At 39.2% G+C, this 23,958-nt stretch overlaps 1 protein-coding gene across 15 annotated transcripts in view; it reads left to right on the top strand.

The window, feature by feature from the left end:
- The window catches only part of SLC24A2 (solute carrier family 24 member 2), a 110,368-nt gene that overhangs the window by 46,524 nt on the left and 39,886 nt on the right, over positions 1–23,958 (top strand). For 11 of the 15 annotated variants that reach the window (XM_046905289.1, NM_001397110.1, XM_015280084.4 and 8 more), the window contains exons 3-4: positions 11,074–11,112; positions 12,171–12,279. In XM_046905289.1, the coding sequence (XP_046761245.1) occupies positions 11,074–11,112; positions 12,171–12,279 (148 nt within the window). The remainder of the gene's footprint in view (positions 1–11,073; positions 11,113–12,170; positions 12,280–23,958) is intronic. The other 4 variants (XM_040655480.2, XM_040655478.2, XM_046905290.1 and 1 more) reach the window with 1 other exon arrangement.

Genomic DNA, 23,958 nt, shown 5'->3' with positions numbered 1-23,958 from the left:
AGAATGAGAAACGTGTAAATCCATGGCAATGTGAATTTCCTTTAAAATCAAAGATCATTTTATGGGTTACTTCCAGACAGATTACAGCTACATAGAATATAATGATTTCTTACTACTTATCTTACACTTTCCTGTATATGATTAATTTGCATGTATTAGAGATGTATTCTTTCATCTTGGAACAAACAAGGTTATTGTATATTGGGACAGCATTACTTGGAAACAGAGATTTACGTTGGGATGTCATTAAAGAGAAAGACGTGCCAACCTAGTCACAGGATCTGGAATTGGGTATTAAAAAAATTGGCAAATAGTTTGCATACTTATATGGAGGATCTAAAAGCATTCGTTTTTATTTTAATGCAGTTCACTCCCAGAAAATTTCACAAGTCCAATTCTTGTTCATCATGGTGACTGCATTTAATGCAGGGGCTTTTTTTGTGTTAAGTTTTCCACTGATCCTTCCATTTCTTATACTGAAAACAGCCTGTGCAGAGTTGGACCGGATGGAAATTGGTGGTGTATAACATTTCTCATTGGTAAATTCAGATAAACATGGTTGTTGTTCTGGAGGCACATAGCTGAAACAATAGGAATGTCCATCTCAGATAAAAGGGTTTTCCAGCCCCGGGAAGAAGGGTGTGTATGGTGGGCCAGGTTTCCCTGGGTGTTGGGTGTTGCACTTCCTGAAGAGACAGGAGGACAACGGCAGCAAAAAATCCAGGAGATGACAAAGGACAGGTTCTGGAAGGTTGGAAAAAAAAAAAAAAGAGAGAGAGAGAAAAAAAAAAAAAATTGGAGTCTGAGTGTTTGTGGAGCAACTGCTGACTAAAAGGAGGCTTACAGCTGGGAGAAAGTGCACTGTCTCCTGCTTACGACTCCTGCAGTGCAGAGAAAACAGATTCTATGATTCTGTGTGATAGGATGGGATTACATAAGAGATGGATAGGGTTGCCTGGAGTTTCTCTAACTGAAAGAACTTGTAGACTGTAAGTTTGGCTAGTGTCCAAAACAACACTGCTCAGCAAAAGTCTCTGAGAAATTGCATGATTTGCGATGAAGCTCACCTTGCATCTTGGAGGTAAAGAAATGTTTCTGCCTTGAGTCTGAAAATGGGAAAGAAAGGTTTAAGACAGGTCTCAGCCTGAGCTAGGTCTGCTACCTGCCTTGGGTACCACCCTCACTACTTCACAAACCTCCTCATGCCTTCTTACACCTGTGTTCTCCCTGCCATGATTAAGTCTTCCCTAACTCCTCTAATGACTTATGGTGTTCCTATATTCACAACAGGAGCTGTGCTTGGAGCTGCAGGGTTACTGTAAATTTTAGAAAGTTGGTTTGGGAGAACCAAAAGTTTTAGTTAACAGAGGAGAGCAACAGAAGCTCTGCTCCTTGGCTTTGTGTCAGTGAGTTGTCTGCAGGTATCTGGTTCATAGCTGCAGAGACAAATCAGTACTATAACAAACAGTGTGGCATAGCAGATTGATGAGGGAAGATGAGCACAAAGAGATTTGCTTTCTGTCCTTTGCTGTGTCTCACTAGACATAATTTCTCAACTGAGGTGTCCAAAACACTAAAGGACAAAATGGTTTTGTTAATGTTGTAGCCCTGAATTTAAAAACAGTGATATTCAGTTACTTTCTGCCTCAGTTTCACTTCCAAAGAAGTTGCAATTACATTAGCTCATGCATGCTGCTCATTCTCTGTAGCACGTCCATTGTCTCCAGAAGCCCAGTTTACACAGATATTCCTGATTATCTTTTAATGCAAAGCAGAGCACTATAGGAAAAGTAGTTAGAAGGTAGAAAGAATCCAGGTAAGACAGAAGTTGATGTCTTCCATTTTTCTTCACTTAGTGTGAAGAAAACATGAACTTGTGTGACTTTATAGCTGTGGATCATATAAGGAATTTTGGATTTGCATTTCTGCCCACATTTCTATCAGACTTGCTGGCGGTACAGTGCTGATGTCTTAACTTCAAATTGTTTGGTAAAATTTCTATTTTCTGTCAGTATTTTTCTCCTTACCATTTCTTAGGCCTTCCCCACGTACAAGGGAAACTCTTGGATGGCATTAGCACATTTCAAGTGATAGAAAATACTTAGGAGGCCGTGGTGAAAGTACATGAAAATTATTTTCTGAAGGACGAATTTGGAGGCTTACATCAACTGTAAAGACAGGGAGCCTGAAATACTGTTGAATCAAAGAGGCAAAATTAAAGTTGTACTTTCATCAATCTTTCATTATGTCACAAATTTAACACCTAGTTTCCTATTTAAAAAATGGGAAAGTGTAATAAAATCCAACTAGTGAGTGAATTAAATAAACTTTGTTTCATCTGCTTTCCTTTTACAGTGTTGAATAATCATCCTAACATCCTATTGCACATAAAAAGTACAAATGTTTTATATGCTTTGATTGCATCAATTGTCGTATAACCCCTTAAACCTGTAGTGTCCAATCTTTTGAACACAATAATGAAAAAAAAAAAAAAAGGTGTTTGATACTTGTTAGGTAATAAAGAATTTGGAAGAGGTACATTTTGATGTTTTACGTACAGGTATTGGAGATGCTGCTGTCAGAAAAATGATGCTTTGTGGCATATTACACTGAACATTTCTGTTGTGCTTGGAAGAAGATGCAAAACCCAAAGACTTGGGATGAAAAGCATAGCAAAGTGATGAAGAGAGGGCAGCCTTCCCAGCAAGCTGCCCCTAAAGCAGGCAGCCCTTTTCATCAAAACAAAGTTCTTTACAGACACTGTTGCTGTCCCTAGTTTACAGATGGGGAAATAGAGGAGCAGAAGCAAAACCATCTGTTGGATTTTGCCCATTAGTCTCATGTAAGACTGATACTCAGGGTCCTGCAGGTCAGAACTGGTGATGTGCTCCTAATGAATGAGGATTTTACTTTTGGAAGCCCTTTCATTTGAAATGTTGATGTCTTAAGGATCTTCCCAACTGTGTTGATAATGCTTTCCTTCCTCCTTGCTCTCTCTTTTAGAATGTATGAGGTACGATGCTTGAAATATGTCATTAATGTTTCATGAATCAGGCAGTCCCACAGAAAACAGCACAGGCCTTTCCTTTTTCTCTTCTGTAGTGCCAGCGCTTTGTTTTCTGCTCTCTGTCCCTTCCTAGCAGTACAGTAAACAGCTCAGCTATCCCTCATCATTTTATTTGCCCATCTCATATTTGGGTACATTCCTCCTGCAGTCACTGCTCTGAGAGCTGGATCTGGCTTGCACTCCTGCCAGCTGATAATGAATTTGGCTGAGATCCTAGTGACAAAAAGTCCCCTGAGGGGACATGGTGGCTATGAAATAAAACAGAGAAGTGAGCAATGCTAGTGGGAAGGGGACATGACCAGGGCAGCTGAGGGTGCACTGATTCAGCATTTTCCTTCTGCAGGCTCTTCAGGCTGGCTTCTCCTTCCTGAAGGGTCTCCAGGGTGTTGGTAGGAGAGACAGTGAAGTTGTAGCCCTGCTATCCCTGTGGTGAGCCCTCTGCATTGCCCACTCACAGCAATGCGTTTTGGTTGCTGCAAATCATCATAGCAGCAACACACACTTAGGTCTGTCAAACACTTTCTTCTCTGAGAATTATTGTGTCTATTTTTAGGGCAAATTCTAAAACACCTGCGGTCTGTAGCATATCCTTTGTATATTTAGGTAAGCAGGAGCCATAGGAAATGTTTTTCTGCTGTCTTCTTGCTAGGCCATGCAGGTTTGATTGAGTTGTAAGGAAGGAAATGCAGCCAGTAGCTTTTATAGTGTGGCTGGAGTTTGGCTGAAAACACTCCAATCCCCCTGCCCAAAACCTGCAGTTTTTTCTGTGGATTCAGGCGTTCTCTAAATCTTGAGAATTTAATCTTGGAACATTCACTAATGCTTCTATATAATATTATTGATGAAGTCTTAGCATATTAAAGATTTTATGTCCATGTATTTTAAAGCTTGCTACATAAAGCCATGTTGATTTACTTAAACTGTCACTTGTGAACAAATGTTTTGCGTGTGTGAGTGCCCAATAACAGCTGTGGGTATGTTATGTTAGTTTTATTTCTTTTTCCAAAAGATTCATCTACCCCTGAAATTACAGAACTATTGCAGTAATTTATACAATTAAAAAAAAAAAAAAATAGGAAAAGGTGACATCATTGCCAAATCTTGAAACGAGGATAAGAGGACAACTTAAAACTGCATGATTACTTCTGACACTAAGGTGATTACAAACTCATCAAGACTTTAATCTTGGGCTATTACATTGCCATCCTAAGCCAGAGGTACCTGCTTTTAAGTAAGTTCAGAGAAGGTAAGAGACATAGGGCAGACTCTGACTTTCTTGTACATAACATGTGATTGATCCTACTGGCTGACAGTAGAATCATATATACGTATACATGTAAGAGTATATGTATACTCTTCAAGAGTATATTCTTCATATGATACTACAAATAGAAATCTGGACTAAAATTAGCTGGCCTAGCATTAGTATGTACTCTTACAGCTGGTTGCTTAAACCACCATTTGTGGTGAATCAGCTAAGTTGCAACTCTTCTGAAAATGTATGAGGATTCACTATATGAAGGCACATTATACACTTGTATGGATAGAAAGAATGGCATAAAAGAAGAGAACTGAATAAAGACAACTATTCTGGTTTGCTCAGGGCTACACCTTTCACAGAACCTGTTTGTATACAAGCCGTTGTAAAAGAGTCTGAGTATTTCAGTTTGATAATCCAGCTCAATTTCTGTTAAAGTTCAAGTTCAAGTTAATATATGTTTCATTTTAATTAAAAGAAAGACAGCAAGCTTACAACCTCAATTTAATTTTTGATATTCTTGTGAATCATACTTATCTTCCTCAACAATATGCAATTCTTTTACTTTTTGGAAATAGAATGGTAAAAGAAAGAAGTCAGGCATAGTGAAAGAAATTTTTCTACAGTGTACTTCATTTAAATAAGATCTGAGGTTATTTATACAGTTTGGGTCACAGGCTGCATTCAGGTAATGATCTACTAAGCAGTAATATGTAAGCTAAAATCCCTGTCATCAGTTTACCGTAACTAAATATGGAAATATGCACTTTTAGTCACAACCTTTCTACGTAACGGAGGAGAAGAGTGGGGTAAGGAGATACATCACCGTTATGAGTAAGCTGTACTGGCACCATTGCAACGCCTTATAGAGCTTCCATGGATCATGGCAGCTATTTATTTCTGTGGCTGTCTAGAAGAATTTTGGTTTGAGTTTACTGAGACCATTAGGAGTTGCAATTTCAGTTTCCTGTGAACAAAATAAATCCTACCCATTGAGTAGAACCATGGAATCATAGACTTGTTTGAGTTGAAAGGGACCCTTAATGGCCATCTATTCCAACTGCCCTGCAATGAACAGAGATGGACACCTACACTCATTCAGGTTGCTCAGAGCCCTGTCCAGCCTGACCTTGAATGTCTCCAAGGACAGGGCATCCGCCACCTCTCTGGGCACTCTGTTCCAAGACAAAGGTTATAACGTAGAATAGTGTAGGGATGTACATAGGAAGGAGGACTAAGGGATTCTAATTGGGTAAAACTCGAAGATTTACTTAGTAAGAGAACTAGATAAAATAATAACTTTCTTCATTATATTGTTTTCCTTCAGAAAGCTCATTAGGTTTAATTATCTGAATTTATTTCTTTGGATTCTGCTTAATGCATTAATATACCTTAACATATATTTACCAGTAAATGTGTAACATCTCAGTTTCAGGTACATTAATAGCACTCTGTAGATACTGATTTTTAAAAAGGATCCAGGCCCTGGTAAGTCAACTAGATTGACTTCAATGTCTGCCTTTGAAATGCATTTAATTTGTTTGCAGTTCAGCCTAGCAAAAAAAAAAAAAAAATAGAGAAACCCTTAAACCTTAAAAGTGTCTTGCAAAGATTAGAGAGCCCTGTGCACACAAAGAAAACTACCAGTTGTGATTTTCTTTAGGACCGTCAAGCAGCGCCTCACTGATATGTACAAAATTGCAGAGTCCAGGTACTGCTTTTGAAAACAGACGTAAGAGAGATTAGCAGATGTCCTTCACTGTAATGCGTGGTTGAGTCATTTTATCAAACTGTATTTGAGCCCATTTTCTAATAAGAGAAACCATATTGCGTTTGGCAGTATGCTCTGCCAGCCACTGAGTGTCATAAACTTTCATTATTCCCATAAAAGCTGATTAAAATTAATAGATAAATAAAAATAGCTTTTTAATTATTATCTTGGGAAAATATTTAACAAACAGGAAAGAAACGTCAACCCACACTGTAGGTTGGGTACTGAAGTCTGTTTGTATGTTTACCTGCTGTTTTTTGACACTGTCTTCTGATGCTGGTGGAGCTGAAGTCAAATGCCTGCTTTCCCATACTAGGAGGGGGGTTTGCTAACTGCCTCAGACTATTGGACCTGTGAAATGGCAACTGCTTAACAAGAGCAGGAACCTCTGTTCAAGTGTAACACAAGCTATTTCTTTCATAAACTGGAGATCATCATACAACTCATGGAAAAGAAATGACCTTGTTAGAAGAAAAGCAAGAATATCTTCCTTATACTTGCAGCCATTAAGAGGACTGTGAAGAATTGCATGGACTTTGATGCTGATACAGAATCTTACTTAGAGCTACATTCTGTCTAGCTGTGCGAGGGACATTATCTTATATGTCTGCAGAAATATTACCTATTATTTATTAAATTTGAACCAATTTCTTTGGTATCACCACTGTATGATGATAGATAGTCATTTCAACAATTTGGAAAAGTTATTCTCAAAAGTAATCAAATATGGTGTCATAGAATCGTAGAAGCATAGAATCACAAGGCTGGAAAGGACCTACAAGATCATCCAGTCCAACCGTCCCCCCATTACCATTGCTACCACAAGCCACTAAACCATATCTTGTAGCTCCTCATCCAGATGCCTCTTGAACACTGCCAGGGAAGGCGACTCCACCACCTCCCTGGGCAGGCCATTCCAGTGCCTGACCACCCTCTGAGAGAGTTTTTCCTTATGTCTAATCTAAACCTCCTCTGGTACAACTTGTGGCCATTTCCTCGGGTCCTGTTTGTTGCCTGGGAGAAGAGGCCAAAGCCCTCCTCGTCACAGCCTCTCTTCAGGAAGTTGTAGAGTGCAATGAGGTCTCCCCTGAGCCTCCTCTTCTCCAGACTAAACAATCCCAGCTCCCTCAGCTGATCCTCATAAGATTTGTGCTTCCAACCCCTCACCAGTTTTGTTGCCTTTCTCTGGACATGTTCCAGGGCCTCAATGTCTTTCTTGTAGTGAGGGGCCCAAAACTGAACATGGTACGCAAGGTGCAGCCTCATCAGTGCTGAGTACACAGGGGATTACCTCCCTGCTCCTGCTGGCCACACTATATCTAATGCAGGCCACAATGCTGTTGGCCCTCTTGGCCACCTGGACACACTGCTGGCTCATGTTCAGCTGAACATCAACCAGCACCCCCAGGTCCCTTTCCTCTTCACAGTCATCCAGCCACTCAGCCCCAAGCTTATAGCACAGCATGGGGTTATTGTAGCCAAAGTGCAGGACCTGGCACCTGGCCTTGTTGAACCTCATCCCATTCACCTCAGCCCAGCAATCCAGCTTATCTAGATCCTTCTGAAGGGCCTCCCTACCCTCAGGCAGATCAACACCACCTCCCAACTCCCAACACCACCTCCCAACTCATCTGCAAACTTACTGAGGGTACACTCAATCCCTTTGTCTAGGTCATCAATAAAGACATTAAACAAGATGGACCCCAGTACCGACCCCTGGAGGACACCACTTGAAATAGGTCACCAGCTGGACTTAACTCTATTAATCACTACCCGCTGGGCATGGCCCTCTAGCCAGTTCCTTACCCAAAGAAGGGTATACCTGTCCAGGACACAGGCAGCCAGTTTCCCTGGGAGAATACTGTGGGAGACCATGTCAAAGGCTTTGGGAAGTCTAGGTGGACTACATCAACAGCCTTTCCCTTGTCTACCAGTCTGATCACTGAGTCGTGGAAGGAGATGAGGCTGATCAAGAATGACCTGCCAATCATGAACCTGTGCTGGCTGGGCCTGATCCCCTGGACGCCACACATGTGTCATGCAATCTCACCCAAGATGATTTGCTCCATAACTTTCCCTGGTACTGAGATCAGGCTGACAGGCCTGTAGTTCCCCGGATCCTCCTTACGGCCCTTCTTGTAGATAGGAGTCACATCAGCAAGCCTCCCATCCTCTGGGACCTCTCCAGACAACCAGGAGTGCTGGTAGATGGCAGAGAGCAGCACAGCAATCACCCCCACTAGCTCCCTCAGTACCTGAGGATGATGTCTGTCCAGTCCCATGGACTTGTGACAGTCCAGATGGAGGAGGAGCTCTCTGTCTCCACCTGAATAATAATGCAAACATTATGAGCATTTAGTGTTACTGAAATTTCAAGCATTATTTACATTCCTCTTCTGAAAAATGTGAATACATTTCTGCCTTAAAACTCTGTTTTTATTTTAGCCTTGAACATTTCTTCTAGGGTGTTACTTGACTGGCAAGTTAAGCTCAGATACAATTACATTACTAATCATGTGGAAAAAAACAATTAAAAAGATGTGCTTCACGGCATTGTAGCTCATTATGTACTGTGGGAGCAAATTAAATTATATCAGATATATTTTTCACTTTTTATTTCCTTAATAGGCAAAAAGTAATTCTTTATTCTTTTCTGTTTATAACATAATTGTCTTATACAAATTAAATTATGTGTTACAAATTAGCATTTAGTTTTTATACACTCATGCAACTTCAGCCAGTTCCCTTTCAATTCAGTGACAGTGTTCCTTGTAACTTGAATGCCTTTCTTCGGGAATGCCTTCATCTCAAGCATAGTGTACTCAAGATTTTTGAGGAATGCTGAACATTCTCAGTGTTTCTTGGCCTTAAAGTGACACTCTTCAGCCTTTTTCAGGTGTAAGCTGAAATAAATGAGGAATGTTTTCTTATATCTTTCACTACTAAAATTAAGAAACAAATGCCAAAGAATCACAGAATGGTTTGGATTGGAAGGCACCTTAAAGACCACCCAGTCCCATCTGCCTGCCATGGGCAGGGCTAACTCCCACTAGCTCAGGCTGCTCAATGCCCCATCCAACCTGGCTTTGAGTGTCTCTGGGGATGGGGCACCACAGCTTCTCTGGGCAGCCTGTGCCAGTGCCTCCCTGCCATCTCCAAAATTTCCTGTGTCCAAATAATATGATAGTTCCAGTTCTTGACAGTCATACAAAGATCAGTGTATAATCACTGATCTTTAGAACTATGAGGCCAAAAATCTCCCCTTTAGAGACAAGAGATACTCATCCTGGACAGTTCTTTTTGCTTTCCTGTGAATCTTACTACAAGAAAATGTTTCCCTCCCATGAAGATCCCTCAAAGTATGACGAAGCAAAACATTATCATGTTTTGCTTATCAAGTATCATTTATTTCTGAAGGAGTATGTATATTTGTCTATACATATGTGCATTATGTAAAAAAATTCTACAGTGCCTTAACTCTTTTGTTGATATTTGAGAGCACAGATTTTGCACTTTCTTCTTCTTTCCTTTTCTTTCCACTCCATTAAAACATTTTTTCCTGATGATTGTCATTGGTAGATGCATAAAACGTACTTTTTTTTTCTCACTGTTTCTCACAGAAAGGCAGTCTAATTTCAGAGGTGACAGGTAGTTCCTTTATCAGAACACAGATCCCTTTTCCCTGGTTCATTGTGTACAAGTTAATATTGACAGCTGGTGAAACATTTTTTGACACAAAGAATTCAGTTCAGGTTATTCTTTTCCTCATTATAGAGCAGAAGAGACCCATTCTGTTATCAGTGTTTGCACATAATTGCTTGTCTTCCACTAACCTTCAGGGTTAATTCACTAACTCAGAAGGCATGTTCTGCCAGTTAAAGTTCACGTGTGTCAAAAACAGTTTCACGGCACAGGGAAGTGTAACACAGAACAGTTGCAAAATAATTTGTTTTCTGCGTGATGCACCAACCGTGAATCTTCGTATGAAGGAAATGACTTATATGTCAGCTTGTGGGGAAGGAGCTGTGATCAGATAAGGATGAATGTGAGACAACTGGATTTGGCATTATGTCCTTTTTTAATTAGTGCTTAACAACTGAGTTCCTTAATTCATGTGCCCGGGTGTTGGCTTTTCGTCAGAGCTTATCAGAATCACAAGAAAAATGTCATTGCTTAATCACAGTATGTTGCTGAAACTTCGTTAAAAAAGTTCTGGGTCCCCATTAAATGCAAGTGCTAATTTCTTTAAAGGTACAACCAAAACTCAGACCTACAAATCAGATCAAATTGTTTTCAATGCAAATATTTCTGTGCTTTGCTGCTATTATCTGATGGATGAGATGTAGGAATCACAAATCATCACCAGCATACAGCACTTACCTGGCAGCATTCGCTGCCTTTAAATTCAGCCACTGTCTCCTTTGCCTTCATGTCAGAGCACTGTGTGCTATCTTGTCTCTCCTTAGCTGTTGCTGCCAGCTTAGGATAAATGGCCATTTGCAGGGAGTTGGAGAACAACACTTCACTTCCTCACATCATCCCTTCCTGTGAAGTACCAATGTAATGCTATTCCTTTTTTAGGTTTTATTGAACGGTTCCTTGGTCAGCTTCAAGTTTGTTTCCACATTTAGTTTTTTTATTCCTTGCTCTCTCATAGCAGTTGGTACAGTGGGAGTTTGCCTCTCTCTGTATTTCATATGAAATGAACACCATCATTGGTAGTGCAGATGCTGTGTGCCAGGCCTTGAAACTGTGGCAGCTTCTATCCAAGCAGCTGGCAAGAATGAAAGACTCTTGCAGCACTGCACTATGAATTGACTGTGATTTACCTGATCATTAGGATGCTTTAATTCAAGTGGTTCAAAAACCTACCACAACAGAGTTCAGATAATCAGATGTCTGTGCTGTTGTACTGCCTTTTCACTTTATGCATGCTCCATCTGATGCTTCTTTCTGTTCTTTTTCCCATTCATGCAGTCACCTACTGCTGGCGACAAGGATGACCAAACACTGACGGTAGGCAGCAATTAGTAGTTGTCTGAACATTTATTTCTCAAGAGAGTGGTAAGGCAAACATTTCTTTGTTTTGGCACACATCAGTATTTGTGTGTATCACTGGGTTTTCTTTCTCCCCTCCTGTGCTACTGTAGAATTTGAATATTTAATATCCAATGACAAAACTGAATTCCCTTGTTCATTTTCTATCATTTTGCCTTTAGTATTTGTATGATACCAAAGATTAATGCATATATTCTCTTTTTATTACAAAACAAACAATGCCTTATTTTAGTCAAGTCTGGGTTTTTTTTTTCCTGTAATTGGGTTTCAGGACTGTTATCTAGCAGTCCATTGGTTCTGATTATTGTCTTTATCCAAACGAGAAAACTGCTCTCTACAAAGCAGTCTTAGTCAACATGGTATGCTAAATACATCACTTATGGTATAGGAAAATGGCTTGGGGAGAAGAACCTCAGGATATATTCAAAAGTTCCTTAAAATCATGTAAAAGATGCTTGAATATAGGCTGCATGATGCCTTCACTGCCTTACCACTCTAGCAGTCATCCGTTTTTGTAATCATCATTTCCTGAATTGAACCAAAGCGAGGCATACTTTTGACTGAAATTTAGGATGTTACTCTCAAAAAAGTGGTATCAAGACTTTGCATATTTGCAATGCACTAGAGGCATTTAAAATTAAGATTTACTTTTGAGATTTGACCACAAGGTTCTGCAAAGAAGTTGATTATGAACTCCTCCTGATGACATTATAAGGCTATAATTTTCTTAATATTTTAAGAGTTTTCACAGGGAAGAATTTTTTTTTCACTGCTCTTTTCCTAAGCCTCATGAGAGTAACAACTAATTTGACGAACTATCTTCTCCAGAGAAATTGGCTATACATATGACAGAGTTTAATAGAGTGTGTGGTCTAATATAATATGCTATTGATGATATTTGAAAATGTTTCACTGTGGCAAGATGTGAGATTAATTAATAATTAATAGTGTTTCAGGCCAACTTCTGTACAAAGAACAAACAAAACCTAACTTCTGCCCCTTATTTCTCAACTTAGACCAAGCCACGGCTCCAGCGGGGAGGAAGCTCTGCATCTCTCCACAACAGTCTGATGAGGAACAGCATCTTCCAGCTCATGATTCACACACTTGACCCGCTTGCAGAAGGTATGCCTATTAATTCTCTTTTTTTTTTTTTTTTCTCCTTATAAAGCTGTTTTCTACATGTCTTTTGCTTTTCACCCATATTTTGTGAATGTGTATAAATTTTATGAGAGTTTTGCATTCGAATAGCATGATACGCTTACTCCCACCCAAACTTGCAACCTAGGAAATTTATTCATTGCGGTGGTAACTAAAACTGATTTCTTGATTGATACGTATCATATTTACTGTTTTCCTTCACCTCTGTTTTCAGCAGCACCTTAAAATTTGAAAAACTTCAATCATACTGTACTTCTGTAGAGTTTTTGTTTTTGTTTCTTTCCTAGTCTTGACTTTATTCCATCAGGTTAAAATTAAAAAAAAAAAAAGAAAAAGAAAAAGGAAAAGGAAAAAGAAAAGAAAAACAAAAAAGCCAAACCAGTGAGTAATTTGTCATGGAATTATAGAAAGGGATGAGCCTCTACTGGTCTGACTTTGGGTGGATTAACGCTGAGATTAGAGAAAATGTACTAAACATCCCTCAGTGTAACACGTGTGTCAGTTTGCTGGCTTTATCCAAGTTTGGTATCATTTTTGTTCTGTGAGAAGCTAGCAGGAAAACCATGATTTCTTTGGTCTGAAAAGGTGTTGGGAAAACCATAATTGCTCTGCAGCTTTGGGGTGATTTGAATCTCCACTTTCGGTAGACTTCCAAAAAAATTCAAGGCCAGACATACATTAGGTGTACATGTGTATCTGTGTCTATAACACTTCTTGCTGGAGTAATAATTGTCTTGAGAAATAGCAATTGCAAAAATTGTGTGAGGGACTAAAGAGACACATTCCTGACAGTTATAAATTCCAAATATTGCCGATCATAAAGTACATATAGCATTTCCTTTCATTTGAGTTCCATTTATGTTTCTTGTTGCAACCTTGCACACAGCATTTTAAGTTGTTCTTCATGCCCTAGACAAGGCAAATCTACTTTTCCATTGCCCTCTTCAAAGGATGAAGCTGATGTTCACTTTGTCAACACAAGGGCAATTTTAGCTCTTGCATTCTCTACACCATTATTTCTACACTGATTCAATCCACTGTCACAGGAAAATGGAGTACATGTTTTTGCTTTGGTTAGTGCTATAGTATTCACTGCCAAAGCCTGTTGCCTGTTAGAATGGAGCCATCAACAGACTATGCTCTGTCTATTCTCATAAATGCTGGAAAAGGACTGTAATTTATTGTAGATAAACATTTAGCTTCCTTTATTTCCATCACTGTAGCAGGTGAGTTGGTTTTCTTACTGCTGCAAACTTACCTTTCATCTGATCTTTACCCACATGTTAGTCAAGCTTTTTCTTCTGCTACAAGAACAGGCTTCCACTCAGAACGTGCAAAAGAAAAAAAATCTGACAATCCCTCTCATTCCTCTTTTCCCTGAAAGCAATGCTCCTGGGTTGAAGATATGCCAGATACGTTAAATAGCACTAAGTGCTAACAGAAACAATGAATAGAAATCATCAAATCATTTCCAAAAGATAGAACAGAAGTGGGCTGGGAAGAACCCCTTAATAGAGGCAGATTGAATACCTAGGCTGAAAACCAGAAATGCTTACTGGAGTTCAATTTGGGCTTAACAAAGTTTCCACAATTAAGATCAGCTCTCGCCTAATATGTGTTTCTTCACTGCTCAAGTTTATTTCATTTGTTTCCCTAAAAATAGGTTGTTTAGCGTTCAGATTTTCTTCCAGTGCCTTTCCCCTCTAGAACTGTTGCACCACACAGCATACAGAGTCTTCCCCCTTTGTGACAACACAGGAAAAAAGGTTTTCAAAATATGAAATCTGTCCTGAGAGACCTAGAACCCTAGTGTTTTTGCAAATCAATTATTGTAATTAAGTATATCAAGTAACTCAGTGCAATTACCCATTATGTCAGTAAAACTCTTGAGATAAATATGGATTGATGGAAATGTTTGCAAAGGATAAATCTTATTTACAGAAAAAATATCGTCACGGTTTGGTTGCTCTTTGCTTTTTTTTTTTTTTAACCCATGTCCAAACTCTTATGTTTGTCCCAGAGCTGACATTCTTCAAAAATCAGAATCTAAAGTTCTTGTGGTCCTTATATGAATTCAAGGCACTGATATGAAACCTGCATGTTTCACTAAAACTGAAATGCTGAGTTTGAATTTACAAAAACAGAAAGTAAAAACATTTGCAGTAAATATGGTGTTGTTATGTACAATTATCAGAAAATGTCCAAGAAGTATGGAAACGTGGAAAATGGGGTGCAGACATTGAATATGGTATTGACATCAAATGAACTAAACTTTCAAATATCCCCCAACTACACAAAATTAAAATTTTAATTAATGAAAGCCCAGTGTGCAATTCAGTAAATACTTTTCATTTGCAGCTTTGATTTTATTTTTTACTAATATGTCAAGATATATTAAACATTGTGTTCTGCCACACTTTATGGTCGTTAACGCTTTCTGAGGCACCGCTTCTTTTCTGGGGAGGCTTGGCTTTCAAAAGTTTTAGCTCTGCAGGTGGTTTGGAAGACATACAGTTGGGTGTCAGCTTACCTCTGTGCTCATTAAGATCATGGTGGAGATCCTCCAAGAAACTGTGTCAAGATGATAGAAGTCGGGGAGGTGATTATGGACAGCCAACAGGCCTTCACAAAGAGCAAATCATGCCTGACTAACTGGGTGGCATTCTACAACAGAGTGACAGTACTCGTAGTCAAGTGAAGAGTAACTGATGTTATCTACTTTAACTCCTCCAAAGCCTTTTGTATGGTTCCACACAACATTCTTATCTCTAAATTGGAGAAACGTCGTTTTGATGGATAGACTGTCCAGTAGATAAGGAATTGGCTGCGTCTGAAGAGTTGCTGTCAATGATTCAATGTCCAGGTGACAAGTGATGACCCTCAAGGATCCATCTTGGGCCTGTTGCTGTCTGATATTTCATTGGTGATGTGGACAGAGGGATCAAGTGCACACTCAGCAAGCTTGCAGATGACACCAAGCTGACTGGTGCTGTTGATACAATAGAAGGAAGGGATGTCATACAGAGGGACCTTGACAGGCTTGATAGGTGGGCCTATGCAAACTTCATGAAGTTCAGCAAGTTCAAGTGGAAGGTTCTGTACCTGGGCAGTCCCAAGTGTTGGTACTGACTAGATGATGAATGGATTGAGAAAGCCCTCTGTACAAGGGCTCAGCTAAATTGGTGGATGAAATACTTGTTATGATCGTATTTTTGGATTTGCAGCAAAGAGAAGTATACAAAAACATTTGGAAATGCCATTCTAAGAGGAAGAAAGTATGAAAGTTGTAAATCAAAGCACAGATGTATATAAGCACACCAGCAATCACTGCATTTGGGCATTCTTCTATCGTCCTTCCTGTCTCATTTCTTCTGTCATTCATTATTACTCCCTTCTTCCTTGCTTTCTCTTTCCCCATTTTGCTACCATTTGCTTCCTTTCTTTTTTCTCTTCTTTTTTTCATACTATTTTCTCTCGTCTGCACCTGCTTCCTTTCACCCTCTTCCATTAGGATGGCTTCCTCAGTAATTGCATTCCTTGTGTCCTGCTGTTTCCTTCAGTTGAAGCACTTCCTAAGTGGACACTGGCAGCCCTTCAGCAGGTCCAGCCAAACAAACCAGATATTTAATCTCCAGAAAAGCTTTTGTGAAGTCTGTCACCAATGCATGTCACCCTTCACAACTTCCAGGTCTAATGTTGCCATTAGCTTTTTGTCACCGTGCTGCTGGAATATCCAGCTTTTCTTTCAGTCATTAATAAAATTAACTATTACTTTCACTTTAATAACCACAAGGACAAAATGCTTTGTCATTTTGAATTCTATGGGCTTGGTAAGGCTGACAGAGCAGAAGTACCATCTAAACCCTCTTAGTGGTAGCGTGTTATAGGATGTATAAACAGATGACATGACTATTTAAGGTCAGCTTGCCCTACACAGTGTTATTTTTACATTATCATGTGATGCAGTATAGAAAACCAATTCATGCTCTTTACTTCTGAATAATTCATTCGTATATTCACAACGAACCTCTGCTTTAACTGAGAGCCTCTGGAAAATGATCGTTAAGTTGGAGAATATGAAAAGATAGATAAATGAGTTTAAGAAGTTTTTACTTTCTACAAGATGCAGATGAACAGTGATCAGGATATAAAATTCCACACTTATGAACTTGTTCTTCACACTGTTTCCAAAAGTGTGCTTTTACCATGGCTTGTGCCTGTCTTGTTGAAGACTATTAAAACTTGGAGAGGAGTGGGTTGCAAATTGTTCAGCCCACCTCTAACAGATGTATAAGATCTGAGATCGGTGGGAGTCACTAGATGTTTGGAACATTGCATTCAGGCGTGTAGACATGCGTAGACATGCTGCAGATTTAACAATCTAAGACAAGAGAGGCTTCTCCTCTTGATATCTTGGTCTCAGTTTAAAGCTTCTAAGAAGATAAGTGATCAACTGCTTTAACAGGTGAATGTGTAGCTTATTCATTAGCTGCATATGAACTTTACAGTTAAAACCTCATTGTTCATTACAAATATAAATATCCATATGACATTCATTTTTGTTTGCTTTTATCTTGTTACAGATATAATGACCTTGGTAGAGATCATTTCCTGCAGATTAAGATTAATGATTGCCTGTGCACCAGGCTATCATCTACTCCAAGCCAGTCAATAATCCCCAGGAAATCCTGTGCCAAATTTGTTTCTGCTTAAGTGCTGCTCTGGCAGTCCTTCATTCACCCAGTAGCAACCTCGACTGTTCATAACAGCATTACTCACATGAATAAGGACTGCATCATCAGACCAGCTGTGTTGATCAGACCCCTCAAACATAAACCACAGTCCTTTATCATTTGTGGATTTTTTTTATTTTATTTATTTATTTATTTATTTTGAGTCCTACGCCTGAGATACCTCTATCTGAGTCTGAGTCTTGGTTTTGAGTTGGACGTTCCTGGGGTTATGAACAGGTGGAATTTACTAAGATCTTTGTCCTTTTTTTTTTTTTTAGAGGAGGGCTTTTGTTTTGCATGAAGGAAAATCCTGGAAAGTATTCTGTGGCCAGTGGCTCTATGTCAAAGTGCAGAACAGTGCCCCAAGGGATCAGTCTTGGGACCAGTGTTCTTCAACATCTTTATCAGTGACTTGGACAGTGAGATTGAGTATACAGTCAGCAAGTTTGCAGATGATACCAATCTAAGCAGTGCAGTTGATATGACAAAAGGAAGGGATGTCATCCAAAGGAGCCTGGACAAACTTCAGATGTGGGCCCACGTGAACCGACTGAAGTTCAACAAGGCCAAGTGCAAGGTGCTGCGACTTGTGTTGGGGAAATTGTGGACATGTACAGTTTTGGGGAAGAACTCATTTCGAGCAGCCCTACCCTCATATGCAGCAATTTAATCTTGTGGATTAAATTAAAAGGGGAGACTTGGGTTTGATATTAGGAAGGAATCTTTTATTCAGAGAGTGGTAAGGCATTGGCACAGGCTGCCCAGAGAAGCTGTGGTTGTCTCATCCTTGGAGACATTCAAGATCGGATTGGATGGGGTCTGGGCAGCCTGATCTGATGGGTGGCAGCTCTGCTCACAGCAGTGGGGTTGAGACTGGAGGGTCTTTATGGTCCCTTCCAACCCAAACCATTCTATGATTCTATGATTTTTCTTTGAAAGTGTCTACCATGTTATTCTACTGTGAATAGAAAGCCTACCATCTCCCTACATCTCCCTGCAGCCTGTATCTTACACAACTTGCTCAACATGGAGAGGTTTGGGGGAAGACTGGGATCTCTCTGCATCTGTGGAAACAGTCTCTTACTGCTGTTGCTTTAAAGACCTATACCTTCAGGACCATGGAAGCTACTACAGGTGGTCTGTTAAGAAGGGAAGGTATAGCTGGTGAAGTGGGGATTCAGAATGCTACTGTAGCCTGAGGCTATGTTTCTTTTCTTGCACAGCCTTAGAAAGTGACAAGCTTACCATGCCACTTCTCAGTCTTCTGATAGGCTGCCACAGGCCAACAAAATGTCTTCCTTGACAAGGGAAGATTAAGATAGATACTGACTCCCTTGCTATTGCGTGACAAGGATATAGCTCATATGCAAATGACATTCTCTGTATGAAAATGAGTGTGATATAAATCCATGCCACAGCTCAGTCCCCAGCCATAGATACATAACTTTGGCAATTCTCTCCTATTTCCTTTTCTAGACATAGTTCCAAAATGGAAAACTACAGGATGTACTTCTGCAGAAAAGTTATTGTTTATCTTATATACTTTCCTTTTAAAGCCTAAATATGATGCATGTTTCTGGTGAGAGAAAGTAACCTTCTGTTACGTAAATCTGACATTTCTGTCACTTCCTCCAGTGAATGCAGAAAAACACACTACTGTCACTGTCTGCTCTGACAAAGGAAAAGCAGCAACCTGAATTCATGCTTCCCAGGAAAATAAAGAAAATGATTATCAAAATTATTGACGCAATGGTGAATTATGACTAATTACTCTCTATATCCTATTTTGTTCCTAAATAACGATCTTAATAACTTCTCAGCTTTTCCATTCACCTCAAGCTATTTTGTTTAATTTGCTGCTGTTATCTGTGTTCTTTTCTGAGATGTGATGAAAAATGTCACATTATCCCAGAGACAGCTGTGAAAGGTTGGGTCGCTTTTCTCTTGACTAGTCACCCACAGAAATCCAGTTTTGTTCTCCTTTTCCAAAAACCTCGTGCTGTAGTTCTTCCACTGTTCTTGGTACCCAACTGGGTCCCACTTTAATAGCTAAAGCTGTTAATTTGTTTTGTCTTCAGAAAAAAATAGGCCAGGCAGCACATATTCCACCTGTTCGCGGGCTCTTCTCAACTTCTTGAAGTTACCTGAGTACTTCCAGTCTCCTCAGTTCTAGCATGTAAATGTTGCAGGACTGCAGTGCACTTCTTAGCACTGTGGCAAAGATGAAAGAATTTTTTTTTTTTGGGGTGGATTCTAACCACAACAACATTTTATCTAACATTAAAAAAATGTAAATATGGGCAAAGTTAACAAAAATTACTGTCTATGATTCTCTACTTTAGATTCTTCCTCATTCTTGAGTGTCTTTAGTCATAGCTGTGGGCTTCAAAAGGAGCTCAACATCCTTCTTGCACACTTGTTCTCACTCAGCTTGGAAAAGTTCTTGCTTCCTGTTCTGGCATACCATAGAAAAACAGCCCTCTGAGCAGGAAAGCATGAGTTTTCTGGCTTTCCCTTCTGCCGAAGGCTGAAGTGTTTGCAAGGGCTTTCTGCCAAAGAAGATGGGGGCTCCCAGCCAGGCTCACACACAGATTAATAGCTCTTAGTTATAATTTAGTTTATCTCCATCTTGTGGAACCTCACTCTGATTTGAAAAAAAAAAAAAAAAAGGAAAACAATGTATAGGGCAACAAGGCTCACCTTCAGAGTAGAGTTTAATGTCTCACAAAGGCAGATACTCATACTCATAGCTACCTTTCACAAAATCTTTTTTCTTAATTTCATTTTGATTGGAGGGAAGCTCTTTAATTCACCAAGGCCAGTGCTCTGCTCAGATAGGATTGGCCAGAGCAGATTGCCCAGGACTGAGTCCTGTTGAGGACTGTCTCCACAGGTGGGTACCCCACATTCATTCTGGATTATGTATTGCAGTATTTGACCAGCACCAAATCTTGTGTTCAAGTGGAATTTTCTCATGTTTAATTCATCCCACTTGGCTCTTTTCCTATCAGTGTGTTCTTCCAAGAAGACTCTGATTCCCTCTCCCTTCTTTCCCTCCCACCTGGTACTTAGGTACATGGATAAGATCTCTGAGCTTTGCCCCCTCCATGCTAAGCAGCTAAGAACTTCATCATCTTTGTAGACAAGTACTGGACTCACTCTAGTGACCCTTCTGCACTGGGGAGCCCAGGTTGGGACCCAACATGCAGATGTGTCTCACCAGTGCTGAGTAGAGGGGAAAGGTTACCTCCCTGAGCCTGATGCGGTGCTCAAAAAAATGCAGCCCAGCATAATACTTGTCTTCTTTGCTGCAAGCACGTATTGCTAACTTGGTTTTCAGAGTATGGTTCTCAGCACAGCCATTAGTGATGAGAAACATCCCTCTCTACTGAGGCCTTCTTTCCATTTTCTCTACTTTTCAGCTGTGACAGATACCACAGAAATTTAGGTACATGATGAGGTTACATGGTAAATGTAGGTGAGATTAGTATTTTTACAGATATTGCCAGCATCAAACTCATTTCAAAAGCTGTGGGTAGAACTCTCCATACTGCCAGTGCAAGTAACCGCATAGGTAAAGCTGAAATCATGAATTATGGATAGCCAAGGGCAGGTCTATGTGAATAAACAGAGATGCTATATATGGTATCTTAGATAGCCTTGTTAATAACTTGTTAATTGTCAGAACGTTGAGAGAGAAGTAGCTGTTTCCCTTAGGAAATCACAAGATTTTACTTTAGATGAACATGTCTTTCCCTTCTAATCACTCTGTTTTCCCTCCTTTTATTAAGTTATTATTCCCCACTGGTAAAGACTCTATTAAACATCCTGAATTTCTGACATAAGTAGCATAGGTCACATTTAAAATCCGTATTCTTCTGTGTAGGTAGCAAAGTCTGAATAATGGAAGTTTTCTGATGCTTTTTTATAATTTATTTTTGAAAATTTGAAATGTATCCCTTGTTTTGTGGTAAATGTTAGTTTTCTCAACAATTTATTTCTATATGTCATGTTTTATTCTTTTAACTAGAACCTACTCAAGCTGTTTGCTGCCGGCGAAATTCTTGTCTCACATCCCATGGTATTTTCCAGTGAGGCTCTGTTCTTCAGAAAGCATATTCTTCATGGGAGTCCCTACAGAGCGTGAAAAGAAGGCATGAATATTTAAGTGCAGGCATTATCCCAGAGCAGCTGTCCTGTCTATGCAATTCCATGCTTAATAGCATTGGCTTCATTTTAAGTTTCTTCCTAAATCTGATTTTTCTTGTTAAAAATATTAACAACAAAGAACATGAATAGTTTATAAGTCTATATAGATCAGGGTGTAGTAGTAGCTAAAAGGGAGTTTCTCTTGAGTGGGAAGGTGGAGTTTTTCCTTTACTTCAGTTTGCTTATGGCAGATTTCTTCATCCTCAAAAAACAAAACAAAACAAAAGAAAAAAATTGGATGCCCTTGCATTATTCTCCTCAGAAATCCTGAAAACCATAGGAGCAATTCATTGCAGCTGTAGCCAAATGTCTCCCCAGTGCCAGGTCTCAAAGAGAAGAGGTAAAAACCTCTCACCTTCAGAATCAGTGGTAAAGCTCCCAGCATGATTAGTCTTCATGAGCAAGTCTTGTCTATATTTTAGAAGTGTGTTTGAATTAGTACTAGAAAATTCTTTCAAAGGAAATACTGGAGGGCTATGTTTGGCCCAGGCAGAGGCAGCTCTGTCGGTATACTGGTTGTCCTTAGGTAGTTACTATGTTCTCCAGCAGGTATGGCACCTGTCTTCAATGAGTTTGTTGGAAGGTGCCACAAAGACAACACATGAATGAAAGAAGATGGGAAAGGAAACAAAGCCATCAGGAACAAGCCACTTGATGCCTTTCTTAAATTAAATAAATAAATAAATAAATAAATCACCTAGAAGTATCAGAAACCTGTTCTGACACACAGTAGTCATTGAAACAACTTTCTGTTACTTTTAGGTGTTAATAAGAGGCCACTGATCACCTCTTCAAAAATATTTTCTCATTTATCTTCTATCAGCTAAAGCTCCTTTGATCCTCTGACAAACTTCTTTTTGGCACCGTAAGATCTTCTGGATAATATAGTGTGTTAGAGCAGTGGGTTTTCAGCCTTCATTTTAAATGGTGCACCAGGAGCAAAGTAAAACCGATTTTGCTTTTGGCCGTGCTTCTGAGCTGCCCAGAGCTCTACTGATAAGATCGTATATGTTTTTATTTATTTCTACTCACACTGCAATTACATACAATTGCAGTAAACTAATTGTAATAAAAACAGACATCTTTAATAAGATTATTTTCAGGGCAAAATCACCCACAGTAATAAACAAGGTAAGGACATGTAAGGAGAAAAAACAGGAATAGAGGCTTGTTATCAGCAGAGAAGATGAAAGTTGATCACAGTTCTTTATAGAGGCCGGAGCCAGTATTACATTATTTTGTTATAAGCCAATGTGCTGCCTACAGCTCAAGAAACTGAATATCAGCCAGAAGCATCAACATAAGATTTTGCCTTATGATCTTCAGTTAAAATATTTATTTGCTTAGGAGTGTTAATAAAACAACTAATAGATATAATTCTAAAATGTATGCAATTATTATTATTTACTGTATTACTCAAATCCAGAAGAGATCCATTTATATACTACACCATCTCAACAGCAAGGTTTCCATTTTTGCAAGACTTCCAGCTTGCAAGTCTACAAGTAAAAATGTAGGCTACAGCACTGAATTATAAATGGCATAGTTTAGATTATCTGGAGGCAGTGTGAAATTTTTTTTAACCTTTTATAACATCTGCTTTCTCTACTCTGCGTACTGCAGTGGCAATACATATTAACTCCTGCAGCAGTTCCAGTCTGTCCTACATAGGATTTAAGTAGTCAGTAAGGAAGCTAAGGGGTATGTGTAGTACACAGAAGATGGGAGTCAAATTTAAATTAAGATTCAATTAAAGTATTTTTTTTAAAGGAAATCTTCCTTTTTAAAAATCACAATGTGTGATATCACATAATTGGTGGGATTTTTGTATTTTACCATAAATTGTCCATGTAGAAAGGACTGTCATTATACACCTGTAATGTTAATCTCGGCTAGATCCTTCACATGCTTCTAGTATCAGGAGTTCTTTGTTCCTAGTCTAACATCACTGATGAAAAATATCAAATGTTGATTTAAATTTAGATTGCATAGCCATTGCAATGTATTTAGCAAAACTTCAGAAGTGGCCTTTTTATGTTTAGGGCTAGCTCTCTGGTTATCTAATTGAATTTTCTAGATTGAATTTTCAAGACTATGACAGCTAGAAAAAGCAGCAGAGAATGTCAGAAAAAGACAACCTCCTTCTTGACATAATAACATGAATTTCTCTAAGCCTTCTGGCCTAACTCCTCAGCTTTCTGTGAAAAAAAAGTATGTAATAAAAGAAGATGCTGTAAAACGTGACAACGGTAAGCACAAATCAGAAGTCGTATCAGAGAGGTTTAAAGGGTTTAAGGTAAGTTTAAATATCCTTCCAAAAGGAAATTCCTAAGATGGCTGTTCACAAAAATATATCCATAGTGTAACTAAGGAAAAAATCATTATGATGAATGCAAAAGACTTAATAAAAAACAGTAATGCAGGCAAAAAAGACATCCTTAGAATTGCCTCTAAACATGTAATTAATTAAACAAAAACCATCTTCTTGTAGTCCTTGGAGACCATCAGTCCGTAGTATTCAGAACCTGCAGTGCTGAAGCATGCAGGGAGCAGTAGTCACTAGTCATAGATCCTCTGTGGTCTCTCTTACTGGGACCCTGGTTCTGTAGTTTTCTTTCTTGCCCATTCTGTCCCACTCAGAAAGAGAAGACAATCCCACATGAGGTTTAAGTCTCAGTGAAAGTGATGAACAAATATTATT

The sequence above is a fragment of the Gallus gallus genome, chromosome Z (genome assembly GCF_016699485.2).
Source record: "Gallus gallus isolate bGalGal1 chromosome Z, bGalGal1.mat.broiler.GRCg7b, whole genome shotgun sequence".
In the NCBI taxonomy this organism is placed as follows: Eukaryota; Metazoa; Chordata; class Aves; order Galliformes; family Phasianidae; genus Gallus; species Gallus gallus.
This window is presented reverse-complemented; position numbering and strand designations above follow the sequence as displayed.